The sequence below is a fragment of the Neodiprion virginianus genome, chromosome 3, assembly GCF_021901495.1.
Source record: "Neodiprion virginianus isolate iyNeoVirg1 chromosome 3, iyNeoVirg1.1, whole genome shotgun sequence".
Taxonomy (NCBI): domain Eukaryota; kingdom Metazoa; phylum Arthropoda; class Insecta; order Hymenoptera; family Diprionidae; genus Neodiprion; species Neodiprion virginianus.
In genome coordinates, this window is record NC_060879.1 from 27,335,173 (window position 1) to 27,362,097 (window position 26,925).

Here is a 26,925-nt window from a genome sequence, read left to right on the forward strand (position 1 = left end):
CGAAAATACTCTTAATCTCTGCAATGTGACAGAGTTCGTGATTGCAATTAAGAATAACCTTCTTCGTGGGGAGTTGCTCATATCTATGGAATTATGTATGTACGGGCAAGGTCGAGTTAGCTGTACAATTTATTATGCCGTGGCGAAGAAAAGTACAGAAATGAAAACGAGACGTGGCAATGTGTGTGAAAGGTAGATAAAAATGCAAATATTAATGAAGGTGAATTTGACGATGATGTATGAGGCATTCCATCCCAAACCGATCTACGTCTGACGCTCAATATCGGCGATTTTATTCATTTTCAAGTATGGTGTAGAGTGTATAAAAAAATCATATTTCACTCTGTTTTACATTTTTTGCACCACGGGTTTGATTTTCACTGCTCCCGAAAACACAAAAAATCAATTTTCGTATGAATAGTCATAGCCGGTTGACTTTGAATTTTCCGCGTAAATTCTTTGTTGAAAATTGAAAATTTGGAGATCAAGATAAAAGGTGAGGAAAATTTTCGTCAAGAAGCTACAGGCGAAACAAATAATTCAAAAGTGAGAAATATCGAATTAAATATAAATTTCAAAAATACGAATTTATAGTTTATAAGTTTTTTCTCGCTTTTCAATTGCCTGTTTCGCATGTAGCTTCTAAACCAAAATGTGTTAAAAATTTAGTACCTCAATAAAGAATTTACGAAAAGAATTTGTAGCCAATCGATCGGCGCTATTCATTCGAAAACATGGTTTTCGTGTTTTTGAGAGCAATAAAAATCAAACCCGTGGTCTATAAAATCTGAAACCCGGTACAAGATGTCTTTCTTGCACATTCTACATCACACTTAAAAATAAAAATAATCGTCGATATTGAGGGGCATTCGTAGATCGGTTTGGTGCGGAATGGCTCATATAAATTCGCCAGTACGAGAACAAACATTTTAGCTTACCAGAAGTTTTTATAAATTCAAGGCTTACTCGTTGCGAAATTGTCGTTTTTCGAACATTTTTTATCCTTCATACGTTGCAAGAAGACATTGCGTGTTGCGAAATGTTTGATTAGCGTTGAATATGAAATTCACCAAGCTCGTGTGATTTAAGGATTTCTCATTTTCACAGGAACTCTTTGCGGTTATTCTAAAGAAGCCGTAACGACTTGCCTATTCAAAATACCAAATCCACCACAATAATTCCGTAACCAGTCCATCGAATTCCCATCGATTCTTAGCCTCGGATAGTTGCAAAAAAAAAAAAAAAAAAAAAAAAAAAACAAAGGTGATACGAAAACGAATTTCCAGCTCCCTTGTGAGAAATCATCACGCATCAGCGTTGCGGTTGGTTTACGCAAAGATTATCACCGAGGCAAATAATCGTATACGGTGGTTCTCATCGCGCTTCCCACGCGTGAAACCTGCCACGCGCCTACAGGCTGCACACGTGACACACATAGACCGTCCATACTTGAACCTCTAGACGATACACGTTCGCTTCAAGTTTCTCACTCCACGGTAGGTACGATATCTGTACTTGTGGATCCATGCACACGACACAAGAGACTACGGAGTGCGGGCTCCATGCCTTACTTACAGTACTACCGACGTACGGTGCCCACAGCGAGGCGCCGGAACAAGTCAAGTACCGATCAATACGGCATGTAGGCAGGAACATTGTTCATATCGCGGATAAAGCGAGAGAATGAAAAATGCTCTATACGTATACAGAGATCCGCGAACCTTTCGACAAATTTATCACCCGCACCCTGGCCTAGATGTCAGGATACCGAGAAATGTGGGCAGAGGAAAGGAAAGGAGCGAAATTTGAGGGTTTGCATTTTCCTATTCTCTGTGCATGTTCATTAATGCCTTGGGCTTCTGGCTAACTTGTTTGTTGGTGACGAAAGAAAAATGCGAGTTCGATTCGAATACGAATCATGTCACAACGATTCCGAATTTCTCATATCGGCTGCATCGTCAGTCGTTGTCACGTAATTCGTATTCGAATCGAACTCGCATTTTTTTAGGATCGAAAAGAAGTTAGCCGGAAGCCCAGGACACTAATGAACGTTACTTCAGGTCGTATAAAAAGTAAGATTTCATATACTCCGACTTCGAGCAATGCCATAATAAAATGATGTATCACCGGAGTACAGGACACTGGCAATTTTGATGGATGACCGAGTACCTGTCAGGTGATATTTCCGACCGATGTTTCTTGTGTTCAGACCCAACAGTGAGATTGAGTCAAGCTGAAATTGTCGAGGAAAAAAGAAGCGATCCTTTCGGAAGAATTTCGGAGTTGGATCACGTTTCGCCGAACTGTTTATTCGATAAGTTTCCTCACGCGAGTGAGAGGGAGGTTAGAAGACGAGAGTTCCACCTAACAACAACCTACTAATAGCACGACCGGTAGGAACTAGGTCAGATCCGACGAGAAGAGCGGTTCCCGGCGAGGTCCCCAATTTTAGGGAGTAGGTACATACACTGCATAAAAGATACCCGACGCATTTTCCACTCGTGTTTCCGAATATAACGTCCACCGAGTCAGCGCGGATCTCGAAACGTGAATAAATAAGAGTTGAAAAACACTGATGTCAGGTGCAGCATCCGAGGAGCTTTGAGATTTTTCTATAATGCATAGCACGCGTAGTACTTCGAGTCCTGAATTTTCCTCTACCTGAGCTAAGTATATCTACGTCAGTTTATAGCAGATTTAAAACTGGATCAATTTGTACAAATCGAAGTGAAATAGACTTCGTATTGTGACGTTGAGTCTTTTGAGTCGTCCTGGGTGCACGCCGTGTCCCAGATCAAAGTATAAGAATGGATGAATGAACGAAGGTGTAATTCGGCTTCTGGAAATGAAATACGTGCCATGAGCCGGATAAAATGGAAGGTTAACAAGAGAACGCGGATGACGAATAAGAGCGGAGAATTGCGACTATGGTATTTTAGCCATTTCATTCCTGCAGGCTGTGGATTTGAAATCATCGATTCGACGCAATATTCCGCAAATCACCGATCGTGAGCTGCGTCCAGCGTTATACCTGCACCATCAGTATTTTCGACTCGGTCGGTTGGAATTCTAGCTCAGCACACAAGAAACGAATGCATCTGCCTACCGCAAGCTTCCTGCTGTTGATTCCCTTTCGGCCGCGTGGATCTATAACTTGATCCCGCTTCGATACCACCGGCGAAAATACACAGGCGGTCACCGGGTAGGTTATAATTACTATTTGAAGAAGTAAGTTTTTCATATCGATGAAAAGAGTCAGTTATTAAATGTCAATGTTCACGAACTAGCCAACATTCCAACTTGTGATTGTACCGTCAGTTGCTGATGATCGATATGCTGCAATACTAAAATGTATACAGGATATGGTTATACGTTTCAAGGGAAATTGAGTTAGCACGCGGGCACTTTGCCCTGATGGCATAATCCCCGACGTACGTACTGCAGGATATCGTTCGGGACACGCAGAGTGGCGGGGGGATATTACCCTATACATCGCGATTCCAACTTCAGAAAACCTGTACAAGGTATACCTGTTTACGAGTATTTGGGGAGTTTGGTGTGCGGTATTAATAAAGGGGTGATATTGAGCGATAACTGCGTGACAAGACTGCGTGATGACGACCAGCGGAGCATCGTCATCGGAGTTGAACAATTGATTTGGACTGCTATGTGGAAATGCCGCTGTAACACAGCAGCAGAAGCGTAGCATCAATCGTAGTTTATTGACGTCGAGGGAGAGAAGGGATCCGATTGGGGGAGATATCGAGTTGAATTAAACGTCACGAACTCGTCAAGCGGTATGATATGTGTAGGAAGTCGAGGTATGTACGTAGTTATAGGTTTCCTCTTATTACCAATTACCACGCTGTTAACGTGTTATCGATTGGCTTCGAAATAGCGTCATCGCGTTTGCGTCGAAAAATCTCGGGAAATTATAAGCCCGATATGTCAACCCGCGGAGGAGGCGCAGTTAGACGGAGATTGCACTTACGGCAGGAAATAACGGGTGACAGCCGGCTACATCCTGTTGTCAAGTTAACACGCAGGTGAGGAACACGTTCCGACTACTTGGTGATGCGTACAAGGCACATCGTCCGAATCGGAAGTCAGGAAACAAGAAAAAACCGATCCAACAATCTGAAAAAGTGTCATTTGTGCCAATGATGGTAAAAATAAATGAAACGACCTCTTTTCTACTGTGCAACGGAAATGATTTTGAGCAAATTCAAATGGCACAATTAGTCACGATACGAACAATTTGAAAAAACTCACTTACATATTACCAAATTGATCAAAATGCTTGAACTCTGGTTTTTGTGGTTGGATCTAATTGTAAACGTTATTTTATTCACCGCGCAGATCGTTTGAAAAAAGTTTTCCAATTGGGCCAAACATACACTTGTTTAAGCGCGGTACAACAATATTCATCGACAATTTCATTTTTATTTTACAAATATACTGTAATACAAGATTTCGTGAATGCTTTTCAGACAATTTGTGGAGAATTATACTCAACGACCAAAACGAGCCTAAAAACATTAAAACCGGACGAAAAACATAAGAGTTTAAAAATTTTGACAGTTTTTATTATAAACCCATTTCTCAAATTGTTGCTTGATCCGATATTCGAACTTGGTCAGAATCATTTCTGTTACACAGTAGGGATGTCGTTCTTTTTCCAAATCACCGTCTTTGAAGCAAACAACACTGCTGAAGATTTTAAAACGTTTTTTCTCTTTTCCTAGCTTTCGATTCCGCGATTCCTTGATTTATCGACAAATGCAACACGTCTTCGGACGTCCGTTAACTTTCGCTGCACCATAATTATGAGCTAATTCAACCCGTCCTGCTCGAGCTCGATAATTTTATCGACTGAAAGTAATTAGCTAAACGACAGATCCATCGCTGCAGTATTTAACTGAAAAGAGGAAATTCCCATTTTCCGTCTGTTCCGCAGCTGTGACATTTCAACTGCTAATCTCAATCCTACTAGACAATCTACACTGCACAAAAAAGTTGAGTCAGCACTTTATCCTGACAATAACTTAGGATCTCCTTGACGGTAAATGTGCTGACACGACGTATACTTACTGCATACAGAACCGGTTGCTGAAGCTTGTACGGGATCATTTTTCAACGAAGGCTTTAAACAGCCGGGGTCGGAATCGCACAATTTGACGCGAGTAATTTGCTTGATCTAATTCACGCGTCAGTTTCAGGTATCTCGAATCATTTCAAAACCTTTTTGCGATCACAATTTGGAAGAAATGAATTTTCCTCATTTCAAAATCAATTTGCGGATATCGAAATGGTGAAATGTCTCGTTTTTCACAACAGGGATATCGATTTGGATGTGAAAATGGTGCGATTTTTTAGCAGAGCCTGAAAAATACGAAGACGGAGACTAACTATTAAAATCAATGAACGCATTGAATGCTACTTTTTCACCCTGCAGATCGGACACGCACAAGGCCATAGTAATTGAGGATTTCAATTAATGGAATTCAGTTTTAACCCATTTCCTCGTTGAAGCACTTCGCTTTAACAGCTGCGCTGTAGTGCCTCTCGCTTACGTGGAGGAGCGCCGGTTTCGCAAGGGCCAAAGAATCCCGGTCTCTGGGTCACCTCGTTGAATTTCGTATCTTTAGAAAAGAAGCGTGAGATAAGAACTGGGAAAACAACCGCGGTTACACAAAACATACGCAGAATTGGTCGACCATTCGAAAAGGGTCATAAAATTTCACGATAATTTCAGAACACGTATTTCGTCGACATACCTATATTTGGTAATTTTTTTTTTAACTACATTTATATAGTTGAAGCACGCATTATCGTGAAAAATTGTTTTTTAAACGAGTTAATGATGATTTGAAGGATTCGCTAGAACGGTAATATTTGACAAATGTCGTGCGAAACGCCGTTTCATCGTTATTTACGATAGGAACAATTACGCAGCGATAGATAAAAGTTTCAGCTACAGTATTTATCGATAATGTAAACAGTAAAAAAAAATGGTTAGTCACAAGTGTGATACGCAAATAAAGATATCGGTTAACAGTGTTTCAAAAATAGTTTATCCGCTCAAATTTGCATCCTGCTTGAATGGTGAATAGATAAATCGTAGACTACGTGTTATAATTCCAGCTTATACACTCTAGTGATGATATGGGAGGTACATTAAAGGGAAAGAGTTGAAACGGAAAACATATTAATAAAGAGTAAGGAATGAATAAACGATTCGTATAATTCAGCTTCTCGAGAATGAATGAAACGCGTTGTTAAAGCGAACGTGTATGTATACACATATAATAATACACTTTGGTACTTTCCTTTCACGAATTCAAGATGCGAGCAGACTCGACGTATGGATTACGGGTACGACGTTAAACCACGAATCGAAGCATTAACCAGCGTACATAACATATATTATATGCATTATAAGTAAATGTGTGTATTCGGACATACACGAATACAGATTTATACATTACGTACATTATACATGTATCAAAAGCCATAAAACGCTGCAGCGACCCCATTACGCCGCACACATACAATATCGCAAACCTCGTACTGCATTTAACTGTCCATCCTACCAATCGTAAAACCGAGTCTTAGAACTGTGCCAGATTTGCGAGGTATATTGACGAACTTTGCGTTATTACAACATTTGGTACAGAGTCGAATTAACTCGATGAAAGGGCACCTACGTCTCTAATTGTACATTTACAGACGCGTCAATGCGTCTTCTCTGTGCGATAATTTGTCATACCGACAAATTTCTAGAAAACGCTTGTACTCTGAGGACAGTTTGAACGGTGTCTTTATTTCCGGAAGATTTTCCGAAAGAATGTGCACGGTACGTTTTTACAAGTTCGCTTTTTCTTAGACCCTCGAAAGAATATATCGATAACCAAAAGTCTTTCGTAATGTAATTTTTCACCGCAGTTTAACAGACTCGACTTTTCCAAGTACACCAGTGTTAGTAAGCCGAGGAAATTCGTTCGAACCGGTGAATTGCGACTGTACTGCATAAAATAAGCGCAATACCGTAAGGGTCTAAGAATTTTCTTAATAAAGAAAAAAAAAAAAAAGAAGACGTGCAACGATCTCTATATACTCGACAATATTTTTTTATCCTTTCGAAAATGCTAAAAGACGTGGGAGAATTTGGATATAGCAGAGAAGGGTGTATCCGACTAGGTACAGGGTGGTAAAAATTATGCACGACGGAGCGATATAAAGGGTGGTGGTAAATGGATTGAACGGGGAGTTGGGTGGGTTTACGTACTGACCTTGACGAAGTGGAGGTTTTCCTTGTCGAGGAGGAACTCCATGGACTTGTGGGGGCGTTGGTGGCCGCAGGAAACGGCGCCCTCGACGTTAGTACCTCCCGGCGATTGGGGGGCGTGAAGTACGTTGCGTCCGCCAGGAACAGCCCGACTGTGATTCAGGTTGAGGAGACTCCGGGTTTTCTTGTTGTTCGAAGCCGCGGGCGTCGCGACGCCCACCTGGTGGTCGACGGAGGCGTCGGCGACGTCGGCTGCGTCGAGGTCGGTCTCGAGCAGGCCGACGGGGCGCTCGGAGCCAGCCTGCATCGCGCGAGCTTTCGCCATCTCGATGGCCGTCGGGCTGCCGAGGTCCGTCGCGGCGCGTCGGCGCGTCCCGACGCCTGAGGGTGGCCGCGCCGTCAGCGCCCCCGCTCGTGGCGGCTGTGGCGGCAGGGGTGGTTTGCTGGAAATTGCCGACCGCGAATTCGAGCTGCGGACAAAAGTAACGTGCCTCGTTAATTTAGCCCCTGAAACTAATTCCTACGCATGCAACTTTACAAATTGGAACTATACAACTTTCAGCCTTTCCGACCTCGGGCGGTCGATTGGCCAAAACTCGATATACCTTGTTCAGGGTGTCTGATGGTGCTGTGCGATTAATCGATTAATCGGTAGCTTCGATTAATCGTTTTTACAATGAATCGATTAATCGGTTTTTCGATTCGTATACCGATTGACCTGCAGAACGATTATGAGGCAACTTCCGTTGATTAATCGATCAATTGGAAATAAGATCAACCGAAATTATCGATTAATAGATTGACAATAGATGCCGATTAATCGGTTAATCGCACAACGCTAGTGCCTACTTGACAATCGAAGGCACTGTCTACTACTCTATGATAATCGTGAATCCAGATTTTAGAACTATCACAGGGTTTTTTGGAACAGTTAATTTCATTGTTTTATGAATTTTAAGGATAGGAGCAATTGGTTAGGTGTTGAATGAAAAAAATGTATACATCAGTTTGTATACTATACGAAGTGAAGTGCTAACCACTGCATGGTCCGTCGACTGCGATAAAAATTTAACAATTTATCAAATATGTCTTGTGTCAATTTTTCCAGGATAAATCAAAGTATTACAGGAATTTTCCAGGACTCAAGGAGTAGTTTTTGTTTCTCAGGATAATTCCAGGATTTAAGGATATTTGAGGAGCAGTAGACACCCTGCTTGTGCTTTCATTACGGGACAGTCCTACATTCTATATTTGTCATATCATTATGTATTCGTAAACTACGAAGCTATCTTCAAAAGCCTACAAATAGAAATATATTGGAATTATAAATAAAGGCGTACAATTAAATGTCGATGCTTCGTTTCAAATCGCGTTATAGTGATAAAAATTTGGTACATTCCTTCGATTTTACTCTGCGATAGAAACTCTCATTTATTTACAAGACTGTCTTCTGCATAAAGTCCGCATAAAATCGCATGAAACCCTTTTAAGAAATTTAAACGGATCGATTTACGGAACCTACTCAAAAAGTCATCAATGTAAGTATATGAAATTGATTTTTTACATCTACTATGCTATACAAGACATTTTTCTTGCAGAAGGAGCTTTGAACTCAACCTTTCCAGTAATATACTACCAAATTTTTATCATTCGTATCCAAAATCTAACCAAATCTCTTATGCATCATGTATATTTTCATCGTGATTTTAAATTGTAAACTGCTGTGATTTTTATTCTCATCCATTTTTTGTGTAAAATAATTCGTTGTATTATACGCACGATCTGTGCAAAAGATAAGTGACAATAAGCTTACATTATTTCAATGAGACAGGATGATTTAGCAAAAGATACGAATCAAATGAAAAATTCCTTTTTTACCTCTTCTAAAATACTACGCCTCTCGCGGTCGTGCGATAACTCAAAAAATTAAATAAATCTTTGAACATAAGCCAACTTCCCGAACTTTCAAATTCTGCAACCATAGTTTGAAAATGAATTTTGAATATTTACGACAGTAAAACGAGTTAAAAATTTACCCTTATTCCGCGGGAGTCAAGAAGTCTTGGTTAGAAGTTAGAAATAGTCAAACCCGCAACGTAAACTCCATATTGTTCGTCAAATTTCCTGACCTTTTTAGGATTCCACGTTTCTACGTACATCAATAACCCTTATACACCCTTGTACGCTTCGACCCAGAACCGCCCTAGTTGCAATTGCGTCTCTAACCTCCTTCTTCATATTTCTTTCAAGAAGCAGTGAACCTTCTGGGCGTAGCCTTCATTAGGCTATAGGCATATCGTGGTATGTTTGCCCGGTAAATATTTATTCGGCTCTATAAGGATCCGTCGGGTGTACAGTCCGCTCCAAAAATTATTGAAGATACCGAGTTGAAAACTTGCCTGTTTCGTTCAGACGATCCCACAATCGGTAATAGCAATTTTTCCATATCGTCAAAATTATATAGTTTGTTCAAACGTTACGTATACTATTAAAACCATTGACGAGTTGTATTCAATGTCTGTAAGTAAATTCTTTGCAATACATTCATATTTTACAAAAACAAATAGGCCATGACATTACAGCTGGACTCTGGTACAGTTTAAATGCGCAATTTTTTTTTCTTTCTACAAATATTTCTAGATTCAAGGGACGTTTCAATCATATCCATTACTATCCCACCAATTTTAGTTGCACATTCGTTCAAATTTCATTCTTCCCACCTCCGTTTTGCTGTCGGAAGATTGTCCAGCAGACTGTACACCTAACACGTCTTGAAGATTCAGAGAGCCGTACCCCAAACTAACTCGGGGCAAATATAACATACACATAAAGGTATTCACGTGTGAGTTACTCAGAAATGAAATTCCCGTTACTAAACGAAAAGATTAGTATTTAGGAGTCTGCAATAGTTACGAAATTCGCTTTCGAAGATCCAAATATTAAGCAAAAAAAAAAAGGGAGGGGGATTAGGATTAACGTGAAACTTGGCTGGTCTGGCGAAAACAACATATTTGCAAACTGTTTGACGTGAGAATTCAAATGCTGGCAGAAAATCAACAACAGTGTTACCGAGCATTGTTCCATGTCGAACGGAATGACAGGGAAATAACTCAGCTTGAAGTATCAACGTGTGCATGTTATTATTCATTTTCAACGAAGGCCTAGAGAAAAAAAGAAAAAAAAAACGATAGTTCAATATTAAAAATCGAAAGAGGTTCAGATGATTCCAATAACCATCTGGCAAGTGTTTTTAACGAGAACATATTGAGTAGTTCTACGGACAGTGAGTGAGATAAGTCTGCGAGTATGCTAGACACTGATAATGAGTAAAAAAGTATCACGGTCGCTTGAGAATTTCCACATGTAATTTTTTATACGGCTCAGTTTTCAAGTGATACTTTCCAGCCTAGGGAAAATTACAATGCTGTTGAAAAAAAAAAAAAAAACCCGGTTACACACAGCGCTCAGAAAATAACATTTTCGGACGTAGAATGCCGCTATTATTTATTAAATTTGTCATAATTTTATAACACATTGTAACTACTGAAGCCTGATGCTGATTAACGGAGGAAGAACGAGCGCAATTCTCTGACTATTCTCGGTTTTCACTCGCGTCTGTCGCCAGCCCGTGAACGTGATCACCGCAACGTTCTTACGATTAGTTAATTTCAATACCACGAAATGATTCTGTATTATGGAGAAATATTTACAGTCTACAATTTATTGTAGGAATAATTAACTGACTACCGAAAATTATTCATTTGACGATAATTTATTGCCCAGTAGTAAATATCAACATCAGAAAAACATATCTGCGATAATACGCGAAACGATAAAACACAAAGCGACCCGCTTCCATAATTACCGAGTAAATGAAATAGAGTGAAAAAAAAAAAAAAAATAATGAAATAAAATAAGAGAAGAAAAATTTTCAAACGATCGAGGCATTTACTAGTATGAAATAATTTTCAGTGTAATGAGAAAAAAAATGGTCCTCGACTATTTAGAAAGAATTCGCAAGACTGTCATGCTGGAATATTAAATTCGTGTCGCGCGTTAGCGTCTGTATAGTTAAATAATGTCCGGTATGAGGTTAAAGACCGAGATGTACGCATAGATAGTAGTGTTTGCGGTTGAGTACTCAAGGAACCACTTGAATTAATCTTTTATCTAATGAAATTGTTGTGCGGACTCATTTTTGTATACATTATGAATCCGTGAGATGTTGATTTTACACTGAAAGTGCAGATATTATGCTTTATTATACCTATATACCTATATACCGGGTTTACTCGAATGCAATATAAATGATGATACAATCATATCCTGAGAGTATGCTTGAACTGTTGACTTTGAATGACACAGTGTATACCGTAATTCAAAATTCGAGCGATGGTAATATTGGTACAAAATGTTACGAAAATTAAACAGGAAAAAGTCTTATATATACGTAAATCACAAGTTTTAACGGCGAACTGACGTTCGTGAAAACTATGCAGCAAATGTAAATATACATCACGTAACTAAAGCTCGAGAATCGTATGTTGGTGGAAAAGCGAGTGGACGATGAAAATAGCGCTGAAATCACCGCGATAATTCCGACGATTGCGTATCTTCCCGATTTCTTTTTTCAAAGCAATAACTCGATGCAAATAATGATTAAAACGATGCGGATTTGTATATAACGTACACGTATCAGCCATTGTTCATCCCCCGAGTGAATTATTTGATACGGAAAGGACTGATGCGCGGTTTACGATCATTTATTAAAGAGGTACAACAATAACAAAAGCTCAAAAGCTCGTCATCCAATTACGTTTGATTCCTGTGAGAATGGGGCTACCGTTACAGTACCCAACTGATTCTAGACTGTACGTGTCACACGTGACACAGGGTAATACAGTTACGCAATCGTTGTTGGATCGACCTCGTAATTTTCACCGGTGGCGAGTGCGGCTCGAGTTTTTCTTATTCTACCACGCGTTTCCCGCAATATCCGCAGTTTCAAGATGACCTAAAATTTTCCGGATAAAAAGACAGCCGGGAGCGTCTGACGTACATAATAGATACGAACGAATTGAAACCGAGTCCACTATTCAGCGATGATTTACTCGGGTCCGATTTTAGTGCAAGACAACGGTGTACCTACTTCGAGTCGATAGACGATGCCGCACATGTACCACTAACCCAGTTGCATCGTTAAAAAACAAAGCGTGCGTGGTATTGCAGAGCGGTGGGAATGACATTGCGGATCGGCTTGAAGAGTTGTATTGAAATTCGGTTATTTTGTTTGTTACGCCTCGTTGATTGATTCCAATTTAATTTAACAGTGATATATTTAGCTGCAGACTGATCGACCATTGTGTAATGAATCGATTCTACTATCGCACCTCAGCGAAGTCACACTTCGCATGAAGTTCGCGATGCGCGATAGCAGTGAAGATTGGTGTTTGAATCGACGGACGGGTAGCTTGGTAAATAGTGAAGACAAAAAAAAAAGAAAAAAAATCGTTGAGAAATTGATGGGAGAAAATTCATGTACGATAAACAATGACGATGTAAACACAGCACTTCGAACTCAAAAATTAGGCTATCGGATTATAATTACACCTGTCAACGTGTACCGTAATCTGAAGGAAAAACATAAAAAGGAAAAACATAAAAAAAACATAAATTTTAGGTTCTGGAACTCGCGTCGAGCAGGAAAATATCCTAGGAATAGATTGAAACACAATAGTCACCTCAAATTTGAACCGCTCCTCTGCACATCGGTCGACTTTCCGGTATTCTCTGGCGAGGCTGACTCGACGACGGCGGGATGATCGTTTCTTTCTTCGTCTCCTGGTCCATGGAGAGGTATGATAACGTACTCGGGCTCGTTGGTCTGTCTATTATCCGTCACTGATTTACTCTGCACTTTGTTAACATTGTTAGGTCTCGATTCGGCGGCACTGGCGCTCTTCTTAACCAACTCTGACCTCGGCACTTTAGAACGACCACTAAACCGCAGCCTCGAAAACCTCTGAAGAAAACCACCGAGACCCTTTTTTTTCTCCTGCTGAATTTTCCCGGATCCGGTAGTGTCCTGCTGGTGTTGATGCACCGCCGACACCCCGGATGACGACAACTTTGACGACATATCGCGCGTCGTGACACCCGTATAACTAGTCGCGTTGCTTTGGGTTTGTTTTGCCTCAACGGTCCCACTCCGTTTGAGACTGGTGATCCGCTGGAGCGGCTCTGAGGCTTGTGTTTGCAGAAGTGGGGGGTAAACATTGTCGGTCTCTGGTCTCTGCGGCCATTCACTGGCCGTGCTGCCTTCTCCAAGGCTGGTATTTCCGCTAGTGGTGGAACTGCCCGCCCTCGATCGCCTCTCCGTATTCCTGTCGCTGCTGCTCCCTGTTCCGATCCCAACACCGGCGTCGTCCCGTCTATGGTCATCGGCTTCCGATCTTCCGGCAGCCCCGTCCATGGAGAACCTCGTCATGCCAATGGCTGACTCGGACCTAACCGAACCGTGAAGAAACAGTCTGTCGTAGTCCTTGACGCTGCCGATTCCCTCGTCGATGTCGTCGACGAACGGATCGTCGTTGCAGCAAATACCACCCGAGCTCTGGTGAACCGGGTTCGTCATCGTCGCCGACGTTGGCGTCGTCGTAACGTTTTGTTCCGGGTAAAATTCACTTATGAACGACATCTTGTGCAAGTTCGGCGTGCTGCTCACCGATCTTGACGACGACGATTCGAGGCTCGATGGCTTTCCGGTGATGAACATATCCGCCACCACGTTACCACCTGCACCGCAGTTTCCGCCGCTGTTACCGAGATAGTCACTCGCCGCGTTGACGTTCAATTTTAACCTCCGTTTTTCGCCCCTGACCCTGACCTCGACTTCCTCGCGTTCCTCATCTTCCTCATCCTCCTCTTCGACGTGTCCTTCGTCCTCGTTCTCGCGATTCGTTGCTGCGGATTTACTCTCCCCTTCACTGTCCTCCGATTGGTTGATTTCTTGTGAATTTTCATCGGTTTGATTATTACTGTTAGGATTGTGATGATGATCGTGATGATGGTGATGATGATGATGATGATCGGTTACGGTTGCGGCTATGGATTTATTTTCGAAATACGGTAGGTCTGGTTCGTCGTCGAATTTTTGTGCGCTAGCACTTTCTCCACACGTTGAAAATGAATCCAAGTTTTTTTTTATCTGACTCAGAAGCGATTCCCCCTCGACGTTCTCGTCGCGATTGAACAACATCGCGTTGCCAGCTTTTTTCTTCGCCTCCGAAATCTTCCCGTGACCTTGAACGTGGTTCTCACTAACCGGGACGCTCCTCCCTCGATCCGAGGCAACGTTTTCGCTCGATTTCGAGTAAACCTTGGCCTCGGGTGGTCCGAACCCGTTGGCGGTGGTGAGATTGGTCTCGGAACCGGTGCCGGCGAAGCTCTTCGTCATCTCCTCGACAAGGTCGGTGACCTTGAGCCCCGAGGTTCCCGGTTCCTCGAGCTCGTCACAGGCGTCCATCCGCTGGAAGGTTCTCTGTCCTGAGAAGGCCCTGACGTAATCGAATTGCTGAGCAAGCTCGTAGCTCGCGTTGTTGCGAACGCGACGTCTCGGCGTCGGTTTCGGGACCTCGGCGTCTCCCTCGGGGACGGGTAACCTCCTGGCGAAATCCTCGACTTCGAAGTGCTGGGCGAGTTCGTAGCTCGCGTTGTTCTTCACTCTTCTCGGACGCTGCTGGCCGGTTTCCTGAGGCTTCCGGGCCTCGTCCTCGCGTTCGAGGCGTCTGATCGCCTCGTCGACGATGGAATCCACCTGCAGATCCGTCATCGGGACCGGGACCAAGACCAGGTTCGTCTCGGCCCTGTCCTGCGTCCTGACCGTCGACGTTACCTGTCGCTTAGGCTCCTCCTCGAGGGAGGAGGGCGAGGTCGCTTCTTCCTCGCACCCGGGAAGCTCCGCCATTTCGTGATCGGCAACACCCGGCTCTTCGGACGTTGACCGAAATACATTCTGGGCCGCCAGCCCGCAGAGATGAAGTCCGACGGGGACGCTGGATACTTGTACAAAGTTTTCGAAGTCCTGCGCCTCGAAGTGGAGCTGGGACGGGGAAATGCTGCAACGACGTGTCGCTGCACCGTGCGTCGAGACGTCGCTGGCCAGACTGGGCACGCTCTGAGATTTATCCGTGAATCTAAAATTAAAACCCTGTTCGCTCCACCCCTGTTGGCCGCCACAACTGCCGCCTCCGCCGCCTCGACCCATGCCGCTCGCTATATTTATCCTGCTCTGCAGCAGAGCGGCCGAGCCGAGAGTTTGGCCAGACCTCAGTTCGAGGACGGCGTCGCGCTTCGTTTCAATACCGATCTCACGAAGATCGATTATGTTCCGACGGTCCATCGAGGTCGAGTAGCCGGATGGAATTTCGGCAAAGCCGAGCCTGTCCTCGAACTTCTTACAATTAAACTCGCTTATATCCCCGCCATTTTCACCCTGCCAAAAGTCCCTGTCACGTGCCGACAGTCTTCGCCCCAGACCAACGTCGTCATAGTCCTCCTCCTCCTCCTCGTCGTCGTCGTCGTAGTCGTACTCGTCGTCCGAATACTCGCCGGCCAGTCGGAGATTCCGGTGCTTCTCGTTGGTCGCGTAAATGGCGAACCCACCGTTGACCAGCCGATGGTCTTCCAACTTTTGGCAAGTCTCAAGGCTCTCGAAGCTGCGATAGGGACGGATCTTACCTTGCACACCGTTCGCCAGACGTTCTCCAACGTGGTTCGACGTGCCGTTCGTCACGATTGTGTCGCTGTCGAGACTCCGACCCTCCAGACTGTCCGGCGACGTGTTGCCGAAGTTGCCGTTCGGCCTGCGATTCGCAAAGTCTAGGGAGTCGAAACTGTAGCTCGACGGTGAGTCTCGACAAGTCGTCGCGCAGTTTCTTTCCAAGGTCTCGAACTGGAGGAGGGAACTCGACCGAGACGAGGAAGAAAATTCCTCGTCCTCTTCGTCCCCGTTGTCGTCGTACATCATCACCGCGTCTTCATCCCCCTCGACCCCGTTCTTTCGTCTACGTTTCTTTGGCACCACCGAATTACACTCGCTTCCGCTACCGTCCAATTTCTCCTCTGTGAAGCAAAGGACAAACGGGGAATCCCCGGAATAAGGTATACGTACATGGCATGCGGACACGTGTTAGTTGTACAGGCTACATTTATTCCTTAGCGATTTATCATTATCATCATCGTCTGAGCATTGTTGGCACGCTGACTTCACCACGTGTTTCGCGATTTTACGAGGCTAAATATCTGAGGTCACGAGTCTCAGGTGTTGTCAATTCTACAATGACGATATACTTAGAAGTCCAAGGTGTGTGCTATGTTTAAACTAGATGAAATTATCGTTTTCATCTGCCAATTCAACAATCCCATTTTGGCAGGTGCGTCGCAAAAAACATCAATTACACACAATGATTTTTAGAGGATTTCAATCACTAACAAATTTGCTAAATAAAAAATTTCACACCTGCGTATCGATTCATGTGTGTACGTATCGTTAGCATTACACGCATCGCGGGAATCACGAACAACGGTCAACGAAGCGGCGTCGCGACGCGTGGCTGCGGGCCGATCATTTGTCGGAATAGCGTAGCTCTATAAGCGATACTTCCGGCCAAGTTAAGGGGCTTCCGGGAGTGGGTGCGTCGGCACTCGAAGCCGCTTCCTCGGTTGGAAATTAGCTGACACGAGCGGCGCCGCAGGTAAGCAGAAATAGGTATTATACGATCGAGTCTCATACCTGAATTGACGCAACGTGGCTGTCTGTATGGTCCATTCCGTGCCAATACGAGCAGGTTTTGACCTCACCATTTTTTACTTTGTTGAAACTTTTTCAGGTAATAGTAGTTATTTTTTTTTTTATTCTCAGATTTTACAATTATCAATATTCCTACCGTATCACGTATAATTCATAAAAAATTTGAATTTTTCAAAAGCATTAGCACGAAAATTTCATCTGCTTTCGACACTTTCACATTTCTGAGTTTACAAAAATTAATGTTGAAAGCGTTCAGAAACTGCCGATAAATTCCCGAACTGTCTCGATCTTGTGACTAATTTTTTCTCATTGAATAAAAAATGAGAGTGAGCTTTGAAAAATAAAATTCAGGAGATGACAAATAATGCACGTTCGAACATCATTTTCACCTCTTACACAATTTAGGCATGTTTATGCTGAAAGGGACGAAAAGATTTACGAATTTTGCCAAAACTTAAAAAACATTGAAACATTCATCTTCTTCTATCCAAGACTTGCAGAGTACTGAAAAAAATATTTGAGAAACTATCTCGTTGTGGGGCGAATCTTGAAATGATAAAAGCAAAAAGTTGTTCTGTTTCATAATTTTATTGAGGATTTTAAAAATCGTCGAACTATGGAAATGCTTGAATATTTACTGGCAGTTTCAGAGGCACTCCAATCGTCTAGAAATGTTTAAACCAAATTCAAAATGGTGAGATTAAAACCTGATCGACTTATCATAGAATGCCATATATATTATAAGAACACGCGTCCGATCGCGCTGACACGGGAGAGACGGAAATAATAGTCGACAATCACCATGGACTTGTGTTATCCTGTCACCGATATATTATAGGATACCAAAAGGGGTGGAGGGATAATTCGCATGAGTGAAAACGAGTAAACGTTGAAGGCGGATCGTCATACGTTGCGTGTGCAATTGTCTACGTCGCATAACAATATGATACTACAAGTTACGTGGGAGTATGTATTACACAACTGGATATACACAGGCTGTCATGACACAAAGAACAAAATAAGCAGAGGACAAAAGCGAATTCGTACAATCGTTATTCACCGTTCATAGCAGATTAGAATGCTAAAACAGGTTCTTTCATACGTGATTCTATTATGTTATTCATATTTGAGATTTTCACCATTATTATCGTTTATCAATACAGCAGGATGGAGTATTGATAATGATTACGTCTGTTGGAAATAACTCTTGACAAGATGTGGTTTTTATCCTCAACACATTGCCACGCTGCTCAGTTTCGTTTTTGGATCATTTTCTTTTTTTTTCAAACATAAAAGAGAAATTGCGAGTTTGCGAAATTTTTATTCTGACGTTGATTGAGTGAACGAATAAATTTTATATAAAAATCTTCGCTACGTGACTATAAATTTAAAAAAAAAAATCAATTCTTTTTTCTAAACGAACGATTAACATTGAAACAGTGAAAATCGAATTAAATCGTAGCATTTCTAATTTACAACTCTGTAAATGCTGTCAGTAGGAAATTTCGTACGTTGGAGAAACGGCTGTTATTTCTAATACAATTGTCAATTTTAATAAAAAAGTTTGTCAAGTTTTGTGATATTCTGAGGAACGTTCCAAGGCCAGATATTTATTGAAAAGTTTATTCGTTCAAGGGCAAAAACCTGAAATCCAAATTTTTCAAGTATCTCGACCGAGGAAGATTTCTACAGCAGTTAAAACAAAGAATTTTTCGATTAAATCAGAATGTTGCATTTAAAGAATAGATACTGTACTATATTGGAAAGGCAGAAATATTGCAAGAAATGTATCACAACGTTATGCAAAAGAAAAATGTGTATTCGTGTACATTCGTAAAAATGCGTTGTTAATTGAAGATAAATATCTCAAAAACAAAAAACAAAAAAAAACATTGACAAAATTGCATTTGTTTTAAAACCGTGAAAGAAACAGCTTGTGCTTTTTTTGTAGAATAACTATAATCTTATATTAAAATTATCGTTTCATCGCAGACTTTAGTTTCAACTTTACAGGGAACCGGAAGCTACGCTTTCTCGGTGGGAAAGCTGGGAAATATTATGTAACCAAGCTCGACACGAGCGATAAGCACGCGTGAAACGATACCGATCGAAACTGTATGAGGTATAAAGACTAAATTGCACGCAACTTTCCTGTGTAATTGATACAGATAATTGGCGTGAAATCAACGATCGGATATTTTAGTCCTTCAGTAACGTTTGAATCAACACGCAACCATTTAATTAAGTTTCAACGCGTGCCGTTTAAGTGGTAACATAAAGTCGTGTAATGCTGTCCAGATTTCCGGCATTTCCGGAAACAAGACGACAGTCTGCACGTTGCGTGTCACCTTCGAAAAAAAGAAGAAACAATAAGGACAAAAGAAAGGGTAGAAATTGATTAAATTATGTATATTCCGTGAATCGCATAACTGGATCCGTTATTTTACCCAAAACTGTATTTCTTGATTATGGCAAAACAAATTTAATACAGATATAGTAATCTGTAAAAGAATAAATTTCTCTCGATGCAAAAACTGCTTATACGTATAATCGCATTTAGATTGTTATCCACTTAATTCAACGATATGCTTTTCTAACGTGAAACTTATCCGCTTATCTGTAACAAGGTGAGTAAAAGAAACGCACTGAAACAAACTTCAAGTGACTCTTGAGGTGAACGCCACTTCAACGATATAAGATATCTTTAAAAAGTAAAGGACGTTTCTGATCTGTTTATCTTGTACATCCAAAGGTTATAAATATGTTGTCTAAATTCGCAATCATCGTTTAAAATCCAGTTCGACGAAGAAATGAGAATCCCACGACTTATCCAAAAACCTATAAACACGGATGTATCCGAGATATAAAATGTTTGGAAATGTTATTATCAACTTCTATTCGCCTGCCGCTTGCGAAAAATGATGCGAAATGATTTTTATATTCAAAAACACGCCGCGAGTCAAGATCTTGTCTCTGTGCAGGTCGTTTTGAAAAAATAATAACGCCAAGTACGAAACGGTGCGATTTTTACCGTTGATCGACTCGTTCCAAACGTCGACGTCGTTCCGCCTGCAGACAGACCTTGGCAATGTAAAACTCCAGTTACCTGGAATCCCCGATGTTTTCCGAAGGTTGAACGAAATTTCTCGCGTGTCACGGTTCAACGCTTGACGAGGCTGGATTACGTCAGCGTAATCCGCGATCCTTAAACGTGGGCGATACAGTCATTTCTCATTAACATTCCGTGGTTGAGGTCGTTGGTCTTATCGGGCGCCTCTTCTTCTTGACAGAACGACCCACGTGCAGTATTTCGAAACAAAGTTAAGACGAACGTGACTCGCGCAGATAGCGGCACGCGCCAAAGTTCAACATCTCCGTAATAATTAAGCCGAAGTTGTTTTATATAAATGTGTGTGTGTGTGTGTGTGTGTGTGCAATGCTCGACCGAATCACGATTCGAGTCTGTACTACTAAAGTAGAAAGTTTCAATTAACATCCAAGAATTTTTCACTGTACGGTATTATTAATGCTGCGTTCAGAAAACCGGGACTGTAGAATGCAGGATAATTGATATCCAGTTTACAACAATACAGAGCTAACGGTGCAGAGTGAATAAGATTAATGTGAGAGATCGTCAAAATTTATCTACAGATTATTTCAAAGAAAAATCAAAATCGTTATGCCTCATGAAACTAATCGGTAATTTGCGGAGAAGAATATACGGGTTCTCTGAAAATCGTTTTACGATATTCTTCAACAGTAATTGTCGATAGTTCAGGTATAAGAATTAATTAATAATAATTTTTCAGCGAAACAGCTCGATTCTTGAAATATTCACGTTGAGCGCTGTACATATTGACCGAATTACTGTATTATTAATTTCATAAAACTAGCACGTTGAAAAATGTGATATCACATTATCTCGATAAATAAATTCATTTTTCATGAAAACTTTTATTTAATACTGAATTAACAGTATAATACGTATTAATTGTAATAACGCATACACAAAATAATATTTTTAAAATTTCCTGAAAAAACAATTGAGAGACACGACTAAATCCGTCTTTTTCCAATTTCCACAATCGATACCCAATTATAACCGGTCTCGTTGAATGTTGAAGGTTCGGATCTGTCAGCATGATATTAATACACAAAGCCATTGACATTTGTTGCAAGTCCTGGTATTTATGCCTCCGTAAATCTGAGATTATGAGTAACGCGCCACAAACCTACCTATGCTAATGTCTCACAATGGAGAGGCTTGAGGTTTGAACATGATATATTGTACCCCAGAACACGTATTATCTCTACAAATTAATTCTCGTTTAGTCTATTTGTTCGTACAAAACCACAGTGCACAGTCATAGATGATTATGACATATTTGTCATAATAAACAATACGAATATTTCGCAGGGTCTTGCCTACAAATACCGGATGCATATCATAAATCTAGATTATGTCATTTAAGAATTTTGGGGCTAGGCTTCGAAGCAATTCCAATAGTTCCGAGAACCGATCGGAGCTCCGTAAACGTAACATCGTTTGTATTCTTGGGAATTTTTGAGTTAGGTTCGACGGTCAAGGGTTATGTTACGGGCTGATATTCTCCATTGTCATCGTAATCGACTGTGCAGAAAATTAACTGTTTCAGAACCCATGCGGGCATGTGTGCATTAGGGTGGTCCAAAAAAATAGAGTATTTCTTTTCAAAGACACACGTTGAATATTTTTAGGAAGAGGAAATAAAACGCCTGTCACAATTCGAGCCCTTAATGTTAACATGCAGTGATTCCTGAACGCAAATTTTCATTTTTTATTCATTTAACACGCTAAAATAATTTTAGTTATTTCTGAATTTTGTAGGTCAGTAACGAGGCGATGTACATGAATGCTCGATACATCTTTTTGAAGGGGATTCAATGCCCTACAAGAAAGATCTCTTATAATTTTTTGATAACTCAACTCTTTCACTAGTTATTCAAGATTAAAGTTGAAATCGTGTTAAAATTTTCTTTTTTTGAGATTGACAGCAAAAATATTAGTCTTGTCGCTATATTGTGGTTTTTTTCGTAAAGCACTTCAACCGCTGTAAAACCGTGGCATTCAATTAATTTTCAACTTGATCAAATTTATTATGTAATTATTACACGTAATAATATGTGATATATGTAATTCCACTTTAAAAGCACCTTTTTTCAGCAAAAAATGAAGACTTGCTTCTAGATTTGGTCAATTATTTTTTAATTATCCTTGTTACAAGTTGTAAAATACTTTCGCTAATTAAAATACTTTTCATTAAAGAGTTTATTGACTGAAGATATATTCTTCAGTCAACATACAGTTGAATCATTAATAGGTATTTAATATTTTCTCTTTTTCCCCACGATACTGTTTCGATGATTATTTGAATTTCCCGCGACATTTGACAGATTGACTACAAGCAACATGGCCGCCTTACAGCTTTCATTCATCACAGAAAAACAACACGGGGAACACGGGATACCGCTTCCAGTTAGTTCTGTCAGCGTATAACCTAGAGATCAGTGTGTGCAACTTGAGCGCCTTACATTATGCAACTGAACTTACAGTCACGCGTCGAGTAGTCGAGAGTCTAGCATCAACGGTGGATATCTGGATGCCTAAGATAAGGCGCATTGCATGCCCGATGGGAGAAGAATTATTGCCAAAATGAAAAAAAAATAAATAAAATAAAAATAAAACAAAGCAGGACAAAGACGCTAAAAGATTAGTTTGAGAAATTGAAGTATCAGCATTTAAAAAGTGCATCGTCAAAAAAAAAAAAAAACTAATAGAAACTGATTAGCTTCTGATCATTGATTTAGCAACGAAAGAGATTTCTATTTTGAGAAGCGTTTAATCGAATTCTATACTATGAATTAGCTGCAGGTTTATATAAATACACGTGGTTATAGCTATTGGTACATTAATTACGTGCGTAATAAGAGCATCGGCTCAACGTTCCGAGAAAACGCCAGGGCAATTACTCTTGGAGCAGGGTGAAAAGGAAAAAAAAAGTAGGAAAAAAAAAATTAGAGGCTAACAAGAGTTGAATCAAACACATTTAAAGTCAGTGGACTGGCTCGCCGGTTAGTTAGTGAATTAATTAAAACGATTAGGAAGTAATTTCGGGCGAGAGTTGCCCAATCAAAGACTCACGCTGGGCAGAGCAGAAGATGAAGCAAAACGAAGGACAGAATCCGCGCGAATAATTTAACACGAACGACTTGGCTAAGTCCCAAATCGTGTACATCACGCACTCTGGATACCGACAGACTTGAATATACGAGAGTGTGCAACGTGCATGGTGTTTATTATAGAAACGCCTATAGAGGCGCGCGGAAGCTTGCAAAACGAATCTAGGACTAGGAACTGGACATTTTGCATTTTCAAATAAGCTACGAGAAAAACATGTACATAAACTTAGGGAGAAAATTGAGGGGGTTAAGACAGTTGTAAACAAACGCAATCCTGATTAAATTGTCTTGTTTCCTGGAAACTCGGAAACGGTTTGTACAATATTTAAAGATCTTCACCGCAGCGTTTTCATCCGTGAACCGTTGCCGTTCAAGTATTTATTATACGTGGGTTCGTCGCGTTCCAAGCCGCACTTAACAACTTATCTCCAGTCAACTATGAAGCCATATTCCGTCAGCGGTCTACGAGAGAATCTCTCTCTTCTCTCATCGCATAGAGATCGAGAATTGAGAAAAAAATTCAAAACGCATTTTGTACAATCAACTCTCCGTAACTTCCTGTTCCTCGGAGATTTTTTGACTCATAAGACGGTCCAATCGGAAAGGTATTAGAGTTTTATTTATGAAAAATATGAACGTTGATATGGAGAACGGATTTTTGAGCATATCAAATTCCGGCGCGAAGCTATCGTTCTTCAATATCAACTCATGATCCCTAAGATGTAACGAAGTAATACAGACTTTGAAACGCATATTTTTTCTGCACACTGGGCAAGGTTTTGATTTTTTTTCCTTTTTTACGTTCATGCAGAAATGAAACGTTGCAGTTTGTTATTCAGACCGCAAACGTAAAAACGATTCTTCATTATTACTGCTGATGAAAGACAATTTTCTTATTTTATTTGTTTTTTTTGTAAATGGTGTGATTCAGCCGGCAGCCAAAGACCGACAAACTGATGATCTTCGTACTATCTCACCCTCCTGACCTCGATACGACGAACTGTTATAGGTACGTAAGACTAGAGTTCAAAGCCACAATTCATCCGTTGCATGTAGAAATCAGAATATCGGTCATTACAAGGGAAGAACATTTGTTCCAGATTCCTACAGCGATTTCAACAAACTTTTCAATAATCATCTGTACATTCAAAGTTTGCAAAAGCGGTTCAAAATTTGTTTCTCTCATAAATTGTTTAAAAAAGAAAAAAAAAACGAGCTTTATTTCACGTGGCAAAAGGTCAAAGTTTGGAATTCGAAACTTTGCAAGTCTTCGCTCCGTATAAATTCTTTTTCCCCCCAGTGTAAATTCTAACTCTGAATTATTCAGGGTGTATTTAACCACCGAGGTGGCGAAACTGAACACTTTTAAAGCTGGTTAAATGAACATACGATATGTTCAAGTTTAGTTCCAAGTACTTGGATGAACAAATCGGTGAATTTTGCTAATTTGGAATGCCGAGCAAATGTAAAACACTTATATTTCCGTCAATTGATTGAATCATTATACGCAACGAATATTTATTTAAAAAAACATTTGCTTCGTTTCATTTGATATTTGAAGATATGGTTATCTTTCCATCGTATTTTTTGGAAGGATAAGAAGTTGATCCGTTCGAAGTTACTCACGAGTTACTCCCAGACGCCTGAATAATACGTTTTCTCTCGACTGCTTATCGTTAGACGGCAACGCGCGTTCACTCGATACATCATATAACGAGCGAAATACGAGTTTTATACGAAGTAACTGCTGGCAGCAGTTGGCAGAGATTGTGAGAGAAAATAACATCATTCTTTAACACCTGAGAATATAATCTACCTGTACCAATTTATGCTGCACGTAATAAGAAGCGAGTGCAAATTGCCACGAACAAATATAAATAACATGTCTGGTTTCTTTCGCATGTAGAGCAAAGATGTAAAAAAGTTTGCAGCTGTCAACTGCGAGTGAATATATTTGAGAAAGTAGCGAAGAAGGACCGTAATTATCGGTGCAGAAGCAAACTGAATTTGATTCATGTGTAATCGATAAGAAAATTGAACGAGTGATGTCAACCGATCTTGTGGACAGGCCGACGTCCTTTTCTTATCGTTGATTGCATTTTACCGAGGGAGAAAAAGAACGAAAAAGGAAAATTTGGAGCAAACGATCTATTCGACATGTGTTGTAGTATTTTTTTCTTCTCTCTCCTGATTCTCAATCTTGAGCCGGATGTTGCCCGCGCTGTTCAACGGTCAATATAACAAACTGCCTGTTAAAGATAGGCAGCGATATGTAAATATATAGCTTGCAGCATCTTGCAACACTTTATGCAATCAAGCAGTGTTACGATCATCGTGAAATTTATCACCGTTCGGTTTTTTGACCGTCCTTTATATTACCTACAAAAGAAGGAATTTTCACCGTGAAATAATCATAGAATTTTATAATATTCCACAGGATTTCAGAGTTTTCAAACGATTTCATAAGATTTCACGAGTGGTGCACAGATGCACCAGATTTCAAGGGTTGGTCAACCCGCATTTCTAATACGATTAAAGTCTCCCTCTTTGTAACGCGATTTTTTCCCTTTCTTTGGTATTACAGTCACAGTGTGAATTTTCCGCATGAAAGTCACCGGCTGATTCATCACAGCGTAATTGACTCGGATGTTATTATATACCTTGCATAGGTAAAAACGTGCAGCCATCATTACAAGTACGGAACGTGCAATTTCGCTATTTACCTGCGTGACGAGCTCGTACGTGAATGACACTTTCCGTTTCGGAATCAGAACCCAGCCAATAAGCTGTCCCGCTTCGGTCCGAGTCGCTTTGGAGATCGTCCGAGGTCTCCTCGAGGATCGTCTCCAGAAATTCGACCTGCCGTACAAGCAGAGCGTCTGTAAATAAGAAGAAACTACGATATAATTAATTGTCGTGGTAGGATACGAGAAAGAGACTTTATCATTCAATTATAAGGAGGAATAAGGGAACGTAATACGAACGGAATAAGTTTCAGTTGATAAACTTTCGTAAGAAATAGAGCGCGATAAACCGTCAAAATTGACCTGATTTTAACAGTAGCATGCTGACTCTGATGGAAACAGGGGAAATTAAAAACTACACATTTCCAATCCGCGAGTGCAAAATTACTACAGAAGCTATTTCTTGCAAATCATAAATCGGATGATAAAAAATCGTCGAGAAATCTACGTCAAAAGTGAATGTGATGGTAGAAAAATAAGCCTTGTATCGTAATGTTATACAAGTTTCGGTAAACTTTTCCCGTTTTCTTAAACGACAGCCACAGTTTACGAATAAATTGAGAAGAATGGACAAAGATTGTAAAAAATTTTCCATGACTTTCCGTGAATTTTTGTTATAGCGATCGATGTATTTGAATTTATTTATAATACAGTTGCAGACGTTCGGTTTATAAGCGCGTGAAAAGTGTGTTAATGGTTGTGCACGTTAACGATCTTTAATCGCTGTATAGATGTTGGGCTTTCCGCTGCGGCTGCCGCGGAGGAATTTTCTGTGGGAGACAATAAAGAATATAATAAATTCTAATACGAAAAAAAGTGAAGAGCGAGAAAATTCCTATTCGGGATATTATATGCACGATAAA

The 26,925-nt window shown here is 40.7% G+C and overlaps 1 protein-coding gene across 5 annotated transcripts in view; it reads right to left on the bottom strand.

Moving 5' to 3' along the window:
• LOC124300917 (uncharacterized) overlaps nucleotides 1-26,925 on the bottom strand; it is a 77,174-nt gene that overhangs the window by 35,515 nt on the left and 14,734 nt on the right. For all 5 annotated transcript variants that reach the window (XM_046755414.1, XM_046755413.1, XM_046755415.1 and 2 more), the window contains exons 3-5: nucleotides 26,042-26,197; nucleotides 13,030-16,411; nucleotides 7,293-7,758 (exon numbers count right to left, since the gene is read on the bottom strand). In XM_046755414.1, coding sequence (XP_046611370.1) covers nucleotides 7,293-7,758; nucleotides 13,030-16,411; nucleotides 26,042-26,197 — 4,004 coding nt within the window. The remainder of the gene's footprint in view (nucleotides 1-7,292; nucleotides 7,759-13,029; nucleotides 16,412-26,041; nucleotides 26,198-26,925) is intronic.